The 11,024-nt window shown below is 50.1% G+C and overlaps 1 protein-coding gene across 3 annotated transcripts; it reads left to right on the top strand.

Annotated features, from left to right (window-relative positions):
- Window positions 1–244: 244 nt before the first annotated feature.
- PNPLA4 (patatin like domain 4, phospholipase and triacylglycerol lipase) lies at window positions 245–10,559 on the top strand. Of its 3 annotated transcripts, none has more exons than XM_084907497.1 (7): window positions 245–379; window positions 2,139–2,334; window positions 3,392–3,486; window positions 5,380–5,515; window positions 7,283–7,348; window positions 8,821–8,973; window positions 10,149–10,559. In XM_084907497.1, the coding sequence occupies exons 2-7, from the start codon at window positions 2,152–2,154 to the stop codon at window positions 10,278–10,280; spliced, it is 765 nt and encodes a 254-aa protein (XP_084763623.1). In that variant the 5' UTR covers window positions 245–379; window positions 2,139–2,151; the 3' UTR covers window positions 10,281–10,559. The 3 variants fall into 3 exon arrangements, with proteins under 3 accessions (XP_084763623.1, XP_084763622.1, XP_084763624.1); XM_084907496.1 differs by lacking the exon at window positions 245–379 and adding an exon at window positions 852–1,165; XM_084907498.1 differs by lacking the exon at window positions 245–379 and adding an exon at window positions 1,288–1,361.
- The last annotated feature ends 465 nt before the right edge of the window (window positions 10,560–11,024 follow it).

Here is an 11,024-nt window from a genome sequence, read left to right as displayed (position 1 = left end):
CCCTGGGGCCCGCCCACAGGGGCAGCTGGACCGCCCTGAGGCTGGGGGAAAGGGGGAAGAATTACTTCCGCCCCGAAGGTGGGGGAGGGGGGGGGGGAAACGGGGAAGAACTACTTCCGCCCCGAGGGTAGGGGGAAAAGCGGGGAAGAACTACTTCCGCCCCGAGGCTGGGGATGGCGGGAAAAGAATAACCACTTCCGGGGCGCAGACGCAGAGAGGCCCAAGCACTTCCGGGACCCCCGCACCTGAGGGTCGTTCAAGGTCGGCGGACTCGGAAGGGAGGGCCTGCTCGCCGGTGGCGGCAAACGGCTCGCAGAGACTGCAACGCACCCCAAGGTGTCGGCTCGGCAGGATTCAGGGCTCCGGACCAGACTGCCGGGTCCGTTGCGCGTATTCGGGGGCGGGCCCTTGGGTCCAGCGGCCCACTGCGCGCCGCCATGATGAGTGCAGCCGTTTAAATAGAGGAGGCGGGGCCCAGCGGACCCTCGCGTAGGCGTGGTGACGTCACGGACCCGAGCGGATAGGCGGGCCTTCCTGGAAGGGCTCACGTGGTAGGCGGAGCCGTATTGAGTGACGGCCCGGCCCTTCTTTCCGGTTAAGGCGGGGAGGGGAGGGACCGCTTAACACGGAAGTGCTGATTGCCTGCATGGATAGAGTGAGCCGCATTGAGTGACAGCTCAGCCCCGCCTTCCGGTTAAGGCGGGGAGGTGGGGCGTTTAATACGGAAGCGCCGCAGGCCTCCATGGATAGGCGGAGCCGCATTGAGTGACGGCCTGGCCCCTCCTTCCGGTCGGGGCGGGGAGGTGGGGCGTTAACACGGAAGTGCTTCTTGCCTGCATGGGTAGGCGGGGCGGGGTTAGGGCGGAGCCGGGTGGGGGCGGCCTTCGGCCCCCCAGACATTGCTTGGGGGCCCCTCGCGGGCTGTTACTGTCTTCCGGGGCCTGGCATGGCGGCCGGCGGGGTCCCGTCTCCTCCAGGCCGCGGGTGCACACTGGGCATGCGCAGTCTGGCCGCCTGGCCACTGAACCACCCCATCCCTCACCCCCTCCTTCTGCAGCCTGAGGCTCAGCTGCAAAGGCCGAGCTGCGTCCCCCACGAGACCCAGCCTGATGGCCCTGGAATTGGGGTCCCTGAGCCCCAAGTGGGGTCCTAGCAGAACAGCAAGGTGGGGCGGGGGGCAGGATTTCAGCTCAGAGTTAAATGCGGGTGCCATTGCTGACCTCAGTCCTGACCTCAGATCGTCCTCAGAAAGAACCTGGGTGTGTGTGTGTGTGTGTGTGTGTGTGTGTGTGTGAACCGTCTCACCGCGGGATTGCATAATCGGGGAGCATCTGTTTTGTTTTGTTTGCTCCGAAGACAACGTGGGTGCCCCAAACGCAGAGGAGAGGGCAGGGAGCAGGGCTTTGTCTTTGCAATGGACCGATGCATTTGCAATGGATCAATGCCTTGGCAATGGATCAATGCCTTTGTAATGGATCCATTTGCAATGGATCAATGTATTTGCAATAGACAGATGCTTTTGCAATGGATCAATGCGTTTGCAATGGACAGATGCGTTTGCAATGGATCAATGCATTTGCAATGGATCAATGTCTTTGCAATGGACCGGTGCACTTGCAATTTCCCAATGCATTTGCAACTGACTATTTGCAATTGATCAATGCATTTTCAATGGACGCATGCCTGGTCCCCATGATTGGAGGTCCCTGCAGTACAGCAACCCCCCACAAACTCCCACCCCTCACCCCCAAGTGACACAAAAAGGTCAAGAAATAAAGACCAGCCGAGACCGGTTTAACTCAGTGGATATTTATTTGTTAAAATAAATAAATAAAAATAAATAAATAAATAAATAAATAAAAGCTGATCCAGCTGGATTGGCTCAGTGGCTAGAGCGTCGGCCTGCGGACTGGAAGGTCCCGGGTTCGATTCCGGTCAAGGGCATGTACCCTGGTTGCGGGCACATCCCCAGGTTGGGGGGTGTGCAAGAGGCAGCTGGTTGATGTTTCTCTCTCATCGATGTTTCTAGCTCTCTATCCCTCTCCCCTCGTCTCTGTAAAAAATCAATAAAATAGATATAAAATTCTTTTCAGGTTCCCATGGTTTTTTTTCGTTAACAGTGTTTTTTTTCTGGCCAGTTTCGCAGGTGCCATGAAGCAGATCCTCAACCTGTCCTTTGCGGCCTGCGGCTTCCTGGGCATCTACCACCTGGGGGCAGCGTCGGCCTTCCACCGGCACGGCCAGCGGCTGCTGCGGGCCGTCCAGGCCTTTGCTGGGGCCTCGGGCGGGTCCCTGGTGGCTTCTGTCCTGCTCACAGCGCCCGAGAAAATAGAGGTAACCTGGCCCCTCGGCCACAAATCTACCGTGTTTCCCCGAAAATCAGACACCCTCCGAAAAGAAGACCTACGTACAGGTTTCCTTCTGAGAGAAACAGAAGGCATCCCCCCGAAAATAAGCCCCCCTCCCCCCCCCCAGGCTAACCATGAGAGATTGGGTCCACTGATATCTTTTTTTTTTTTTTTTTTTAAATATATTTTATTGATTTTTTACAGAGAGGAAGGGAGAGAGGGACAGAGAGGTAGAAACGTCGATGAGAGAGAAACATTGACCAGCTGCCTCCTGCCCGCCCCACACTGGGGATGTGCCGGCCACCAAGGTCCATGCCCTTGACCGGAATCGAACCCAGGACCCTTCTGTCCGCAGGCCGACACTCTATCCACTGAGCCACATCGGTTTCGGCTCGGCTGTATCTATCTTTTTGTTCATCAGTTTATAATGTTATTTATCATCCACAAACGAGTGAGGTCCTGTGGTGCTTCTCTTTCATGGACTGGCTCATTTCACTCAGCATGATGTTCTCCACTTCCACCCAGGCGGCTGCCAATGGTAAGAATTCCTCCTTTTGCCGAAGCCGGTGTGGCTCAGTGGGTAGAGCGTCGCCCTGTGAACTGAGGGGTCCCGGGTTCGATTCCCGGTCAAGGGCATGGACCTTGGTGGCTGAGGGCACATCCCCAGTGGGGGGCGTGCAGGAGGCAGCTGGTCAATGTTTCTCTCTCATCCATGTTTCTAGCTCTCTATCCCTCTCCCTTCCTCTCTGTGAAACATCAATGAAATATATATATATTTTAAAAGAATTCCTTCTTTTTTTCTGGCGGCGCAGTATTCCATGGTGCAGACGGACCACAGTTTTGTGATCCAGTTCTCTGCCGACAGGCACCTACCTGGGCTGTTTCCAATCCCAGCGGTGGTGGTGGTGCCGCTGGGGACGTGGGGTGCCTGTGTCCTGTCTGATGGTGTCTCCGGGCTCTGGGGACATCAGCCCAGGACGGGGTGACTGTCTGGGACCAGACGGGCCTCTGGACAGAAATGCCGTCTGCTCCGCCCCCTCCAGGACTGCAGCCGGTTCGCCTACCAGTTCGCGGAGGAGACCAGGAGGCAGGCGCTCGGGGCCCTGACGCCGGGATTCGATTTCATGGCCAGAGTGAGGTATGGACGGGCCTGTGCGACCCCACAGAATGTGATTCTATGATGTTATCATAGATTACATTATATCATAATGTATTAGTCTATAATACAGACGTCACGGTAATAAATCATACTGTAATGTACTATAAATAAATCATAACATAATACAATTTTATATTATGAGTTATATTATAATAAATTGTATTATATTATAATAAGTTGTTAATATATAATAATATAGCCGAAACCGGTTTGGCTCAGTGGTAGAGCGTCGGTCTGCGGACTGAAAGGTCCCGGGTTCGATTCCCGGTCAAGGGCATGGGCCTTGGTTGTGGGCACATCCCTGGTAGGGGGTGTGCAAGAGGCAGCTGTTTGATTTTTCTCTCTCACTGACGTTTCTCTATCCCTCTTTCCTCCTCGCTGTAAAAAATAAATAAAATAAATTTATATTATATTATATTATATTATATTTATATTATATTATATTATATTATATTATATTATATTATATTCATATATTATATTTAACTATATATTGATATAATTATATTATATTATATTTAACTGTATATAATATAATATGATTATATTATATAATATAATTTAATTTATTATAATATAATGTAATATAATATAATAATTATATTATAATAAATTATATAATGCAATTTATTATATTATAATCATTATATTATATTTTAATTTATCATAGTATAATAAACTATTATAATAATTTATTATTGTAACAAAAAAGTAGTATAGTTTTCATAATAATAAAATATTATTTACTTTTAATATATTTTTAGTTGATGTCAGAGAGGAAGGGAGAGGGAGCTAGAGAGAGAAACATCCATGACGAGAGAGAATCATGGACCGGCTGTCTCCTGCACGCCCCACACTGGGGACGGAGCCCACAACCCGGGCCTGTGCCCTTGGTTGGGAATCGAACCCGGGACCCTTCCGTCCGCAGGCTGATGTCCTGTCCACTGAGCCACACCTGTCAGGGCCCAGGGATCCCATTTAAAACAAATAAAAAGGCCGTGGCCAGTGTGGCTCAGTGGATAGTGCGTCAGCCTGGGGACTGGAGGGTCTCGGGTTTGATTCCCGGTCAAGGGCACAGGCCCAGGTGGCTGGCTCCATCCCCAGTGGGGGGCGTGCAAGAGGCAGCTGATGGATGTCTCTTGCTCATTGATGTTTCTAACTCTCTGTCTCTCTCTCTCTTCCTCTCTGTCAATAAACAATAAAATATATATTAAAAAAATAAACATTCATATATTTAATATTATACACATAACATTTAACATGATAAATATTTAAAAACCCTTCTCAAAATATCAATGATCATTGCACGTAACATTATTATACTTAAAACCCTTCTTCTCGAAATATCAATGTTTATCGCATGTAACATCATTCTACTTAGTTGTTTTTGTTAAAACATTATATTTTAGCCGAGACCGGTTTGGCTCAGTGGTAGAGCGTCGGTCTGCGGACTGAAGGGTCCCAGGTTCGATTCCGGTCAAGGGCATGTACCTTGGTTGCGGGCACATCCTTGGTGGGGGGTGTGCAGGAGGCGGCTGATCGGTGACTCTCTCTCATCGATGTTTCTAACTCTCTATCCCTCTCTCTTCCCCTCTGTGAAAAATCAATAAAATATATTTAAAAAAAAAACAAACAAAAAAAAAACACAAAAAAACATTATATTTTAATATTACGGATATTTAAATTTATATATTTAATGTTATACACAGAACATTTAATATGATAAATATTTAAAAATCCTTCTCAAAATATCAGTGATCATTGCACGTAACATTATGAAAAATAAAATAAATGAAAAAATGTGTATATTTAAAAATAAATAATAAATAATAAATAGTAATAATAACTGTGTGGGCCGCGTCCCCCCCGCAGAGGCGGCCTGGAGTCCATCCTGCCCCCCGACGCCCACGCCCGGGCCCACGGCCGCCTGCACGTCTCCCTCACCAGCGCCCGCACCGGGCGCAACGCCCTGGTCTCCAGCTTCTCCTCCCGCGAGGACCTCATCCAGGTAACACGTTTCCCTGCGAGGCGTCGGCCGGCCGGGCCCCTCGCACCCGAGGCTCCCAGTCCCCTCTGGGCCTGGCCACGTGCTCATTCCCGAGGCCCGTCTCCTGGGCCCTGGAGTAGCCGTAACATAAATGACACCTGAAACCGGTGTGGCTCATGCTGGGCAGGTTGGCTAAGACGCCGTACCTGTATTAGCCTGTGTCCCCGAAAGTGAGACAGTGTCTTCTATTCGTGTCTGCTCCCAAAGAGGCGCTAGGTCTTGTGTTCAGGGGATGTCTCATTTTTCCATGAAGAAGAATACGGTGCACACGTATGATTCAATGAACATAAAGGACATGGATTCCCTGTAGACCGTACGGCAGGACGGTCGTTGTCCACAGAAAACCAGACACACGGTGAATCCTACAGGATCGAGAACGGACTCATTGATATTCCATGACCATCGTGTCATCATAACAATCCAATTCTGGAACCTCATCCTCACCATCCCATGCCTGGATTTCCTGGTGAATGTCTTGTGACTCCATTTCTTTCAGAATCAGTGGACCAAATCTCTCATGGTTAGCCTACGGGGGCCTTATTTTCGGGGGGATGCCTTCTATTTCTCTCAGAAGGAAACCTGTACGCAGGTCTTGTTTTCGGAGGAGGTCTGATTTTCGGGGAAACACAGTATGTTTTATTTTTTTAATTTTTTAGCTAGAGGCCCGGTGCACAACGATTCCTGCCAGAATGGGCCCTCCACCCCCTGGCTGCCAGCAGCACCGCCCCGCCCCCAGCCACTCGGCGGCGCCTGTCTATGCAAATGAGCCTGCCATCTTTGCTGGGTTCATTTGCATACCCGCTCCCGATTGGCCGGTGGGCGTCACGGAGGTACAGCCAGTTGGCACATAGCTCTTTTTGTTTCTTAATATATTTTATTGATTTTTTTTACAGAGAGGAAGGGAGAGAGATAGAGAGTCAGAAACATCAATGATGAGAGAAACATCGACCAGCTGCCTCCTGCACGCCCCCCACTGGGGATGTGCCTGCAACCAAGGTCCATGCCCTTGGCCGGGAATCGAACCCAGGATCCCTCAGTCCGCAGGCCGACGCTCTATCCACTGAGCCAAACTGGTGAGAGCTATATTATTTTTCTAAATTTTTATTTTTTAAAGAGTAAGATTGCATTTTTAATATATTTTATTGAGTTTCTTTTACAGAGAGGAAGGGAGAGGGATAGAGAGTTAGAAACATCGATGATGAGAGAAACATCGACCAGCTGCCTCCTGCACGCCCCCACCTGGGGAAGTGCCTGCAACCAAGGTCCATGCCCTTGCCCGGGAATCGAACCCGGGACCTTTCAGTCCGCAGGCCGGCGCTCAATCCACTGTATCAAACTGGTTAGGGCATCTCTTTTATATTATTTTTTTAATTTTTATTTTTTAAAGAGAAAGATTCCATTTTTAATATATTTTATTGTTTTTTTTACAGAGAGGAAGGGAGAGGGATAGAGTTAGAAACATCGATGATGAGAGAGAAACATCCATCAGCTGCCTCCTGCACACCCCCCACGGGGGATGTGCCCACCACCAAGGCCCATGCCCTTGACCGGAATCGAACCCGGGACCCTTCAGTTCGCAGGCCGACGCTCTACCCGCTGAGCCACACCGGTTTTGGTCTCGGAGCCATTGAAGACGTTTTTTCTCGGCGACGTGGGATGCCATAGGAAATCGCCACACGCCCAGCCTCGGGTCCGAGCCTGAGCTGTGCCCCCCGCTCCCTCCCGCAGGTCCTGCTCGCCAGCAGCTTCGTGCCCCTCTACGCCGGCCTGTGGCCCGTGGAATACCAGGGACAGGTGCGTTCCGATCCCCGACCGGGGACCCCCCCAACCCCCTCGCCAGGTCACATCCCCTCGTGAGAACCCAGTGTCTAATTTCACTTCCCGGTGGTATGCAAATGAGCCCGCCATCTTTGCTGGGACCATTTGCATACTCGCTCCTGATTGGCTGGTGGGCGTCGTGGAGGTACGGTCAGTTGGCACGTTACTCCTTTTGTTTCTCAATACATCGTATTGATTTTGGGGGGCTTAGGGTTCTACTGATTTTCCAGACAGGAAATTCTGGTCTCCAGCCCGGCCCCCTGGCTCGGCGGCTGAGCGTCGACCTCGGAATCAGGAGGTCACGATTCGATCAGCCCCAGATTGAGGGTTGGTCCCCCAGTAGGGGGCGTGCAGCAGGCACCTGGTTTTCCCCTGGGACCCGGGACCCCGGCCTCTTCAGCCTTCGGTCCCTTTTGATCTGCGCAGGCGTATGCAAATGAGCCCGCCATCTTTGTTGGGTCGATTTGCATACCCACTTCCGATTGGCTGGTGGGTGTCGCGGAGGTACAGCCAATCTGCATAGGTCTCTTTTGTTCGTGTCGGTGACCCTGGGAGGTTACTGTCTATAGAATCTCTTTTTTTTTTCCCCAGCAACAATTCTACTTTCATTACTTTTACAAATAACAACAAATAATAATAAAGATAAACAACATTAAAAAAATTAAAGCCAATACGTAAATAGCCATACAAACACTACATATGACAAAGCTTATACAGCGACATTAATATCAGAAAATGTAGATTTCAGATGAAGAGTGCTACCCTAAACGGCGGAGCCAGACATAACACACATGTCATTCGTCAACCAGGTATAGAAACCTTACATGTTTTTAAAACTTGGCCTCCAAATACTTGCAATGGATAGGACAAATGTATAAAACTGTAACAACTCAGAAGACTTAACAATCTAAGTCCCTTGGACTCATTCAAACTCCAGGAACAGTTCACACAACAACATAATTTACAGATTTTTTTTTTTTTTTTCACTTCCCTACGTCTTAATCTCGGTCTTGAAACAATTCCCAAAACATTTCAAAGAACTGGAAATCATAGCAACTATAGTCCACCATCCAAACGGATCCACCTCAAAACAAAAAGCAGTCAGATACTTAGAAACATCCAAATATGTGCATATTAGCAAGCTGTTCAAAAATAAACCATTGGGCATGGCTCAGTGGTGGAGCATGGGCCTAGGAACCAGGAGGCCACGGTTCGAATCTCGGTCAGGGCACACGCCCAGGCTGCAGGCTAAATCGCTAGCGTAGGGCATGCAGAAGTACAGAATCTCTCTTTAAAAATATGTATGTTTTCCGGGAAACACGGCAGGAACCAGGGGGCCGGGGGGCACAGAGGTTTGTTCTCGTCCCGACGAGAAGGCCCTTGGGGACACGCCGGCTCGGTGGGGACCGAGTGGCCGGCCCGGCCTGACCGGGGTCCCCCCCCCGCAGACCTGGGTGGACGGCGGGCTCAGCAACAGCCTCCCCGTGCTGCCCGCCGGCCGCACCGTGACCGTCTCGCCCTTCAGCGGCCGCCCCGACGTGTGCCCGCGGGACGGGGGCCCCGAGGGCGTCCACGTGGCCGTGGCCAACCAGCACGTCCAGGTGAGTGAGGGCGGGGGGGGGGGCTGAGCCCTGACTGACCCTCCCCGTGGCCCTGGGCCTGAGAGCGAGCTCCCGGTCATCCACCCTCTGTGCAGGCGGCGTGTGCTCCGCCGCCAGCTTCTCATTCTATTCTGTTCTCTTCTCTTCTCTCCTCTCCTCTCCTCTCCTCTCCTCTCCCCTCCCCTCCCCTCCCCTCCCCTCCCCTCCCCTCCCCTCCCCTCCCCTCCCCTCCCCTCCCTTCTCTTCTCTTCTCTTCTCTTCTCTGTTCTCTTCTCTTCTCTTCTCTTCTCTTCTCTTCTCTTCTCTTCTCTTCTCTTCTCTTCTCTGTTCTCTTCTCTTCTCTTTTCTCTTCTCTTCTCTTCTCTGTTCTGTTCTATTCTGTTCTATTTTGTTCTCTTCTCTTCTATTCTTTTCTGTTCTATTCTATTCTGTTCTTTTCTACAATATTCTATTCTGCTTTGTTTTGTTCTGTTCTGTTCTATTCTGTTCTGTTCTCTTCTCTTCTCTATTCTATTCTATTCTGTTCTATTCTGTTCTATTCTATTCTATTCTGTTTTGTTTTGTTTTGTTCTGTTCTGTTCTGTTCTATTCTTTTTTGTTCTGTTCTGTTCTGTTCTGTTCTCTTCTGTTTGTTCTGTTCTGTTCTGTTCTGTTCTATTCTGTTCTATTCTATTCTATTCTGTTCTGTTCTGTTCTGTTCTGTTCTGTTCTATTCTATTCTATTCTGTTCTGTTCTCTTCTATTCTATTTATTTTATTTTATTTTATTTACTTTATTACTTTTTGTTTTATTTTATTTTATTTATTTATTGTGTTTCATTTTATTTTATCTTATTTATTTTATTTTATCTTATTTATTTTATTTTACTTATTTTATTTATTTTACTTATTTTTTAAATTGATTTTATTGGCTGTGGGCTCTGCCATCTTTGCGATGGCGTGACAGTCAATTAGCATACTCCCTCCTTGTTGACTGTGGGTGCTGCCATCTTTGCGATGGCGCGACGGTCCATTAGCATACTCCCCCTTATTGGCTGTGGGCGCTGCCATCTTTGCGATGGCGTGACAGTCAATTAGCACACTCCCTCCTTACTAGACAGAATCGCTGGCCATCAGCTTACAGACACAGCACACGCACGGCCCCGCCCTCAGCCCCACCCCCCGTCTCCCTCCCAGCTGTCCGCCGCCAACCTGGTGCGGCTCGGCCAGGCCCTGTTCCCACCCGGCCGGCCGGACATGGAGGCCCTCCACCGGCGCGGGTTCGAGGACGCCGTGGGCTTCCTGCGCCAGGAGGGCTGGTTCCAGTAGAGACTTCCGGGCACACACCCCACGGAGCCCAGTGCCGGCCCAGTCGGCGGGGGATCCGTGATGAAATATCGCCGAAGCCGGTGTGGCTCAGTGGGTAGAGCGTCGGCCTGCGGACGGAAGGGTCCAGGTTCGATTCCCAGTCAAGGGCATGTACCTTGGTTGCAGGCACATCCCCAGTGGGGGGTGTGCAGGAGGCAGCTGATGGGTGTTTCTCATCATCAATGTTTCTACCTCTCTATCCCTCTCTGAAAAAAAAAAATCAATAAAATATATATTTTCAAAGAAAGGAAAGAAGCATTCGTTTTTGTTAAAATGTCCTATTATTTTATGTGAACGATGACGGCTGTATTTCAGCCCTAAGTTGGGTGGGGTCCGGCCGGCCCGGCCAGGGGGCGGGGACGTGGGCGGTCGGCCGGCCTGCCTGCCGGTCGGACTCCCGGTCGAGGGGACCTGTGCCTCTGAGCCTTTTATCCTACAGGACGGACACGGGGCGGCCGGACGGTTCTGCGTCCAGAGATCACCCTCCTCTGGCCACTGGGTGTGTATAGATAGATATGGATATAGATATGGATATGGATATGGATATGGATATGGATATGGATATGGATATGGATATAGATATAGATAGGTACAATTTATGTATGTAAAGCGACATCGGCTGCCGCCTCTGAAAGTCTGCATTGCGGCTGAGAGATATGCGTTCTGGGCCTAACTGGTCTGACTCAGTGGATAGAGCGTCGGCCT

Source organism: Pipistrellus hanaki (assembly GCF_964339955.1).
Source record: "Pipistrellus hanaki genome assembly, contig: scaffold_120, whole genome shotgun sequence".
In the NCBI taxonomy this organism is placed as follows: domain Eukaryota; kingdom Metazoa; phylum Chordata; class Mammalia; order Chiroptera; family Vespertilionidae; genus Pipistrellus; species Pipistrellus hanaki.
The sequence above is the reverse complement of the archived record's forward strand: the minus strand, read 5'-3'. Positions and strand labels throughout refer to the sequence as shown.

Bases quoted from the DNA above. Each gene is read 5' to 3' on its own strand.
- PNPLA4 (XM_084907496.1), top strand. From the start codon at position 1,110: ATGGCCCTGGAATTGGGGTCCCTGAGCCCCAAGTGGGGTCCTAGCAGA. The intron at 3,487-5,379 runs GTATGGACGGGC...TCCCCCCCGCAG, and splicing joins GATTTCATGGCCAGAGTGAG to AGGCGGCCTGGAGTCCATCC. The intron at 5,516-7,282 runs GTAACACGTTTC...TCCCTCCCGCAG, and splicing joins CCCGCGAGGACCTCATCCAG to GTCCTGCTCGCCAGCAGCTT.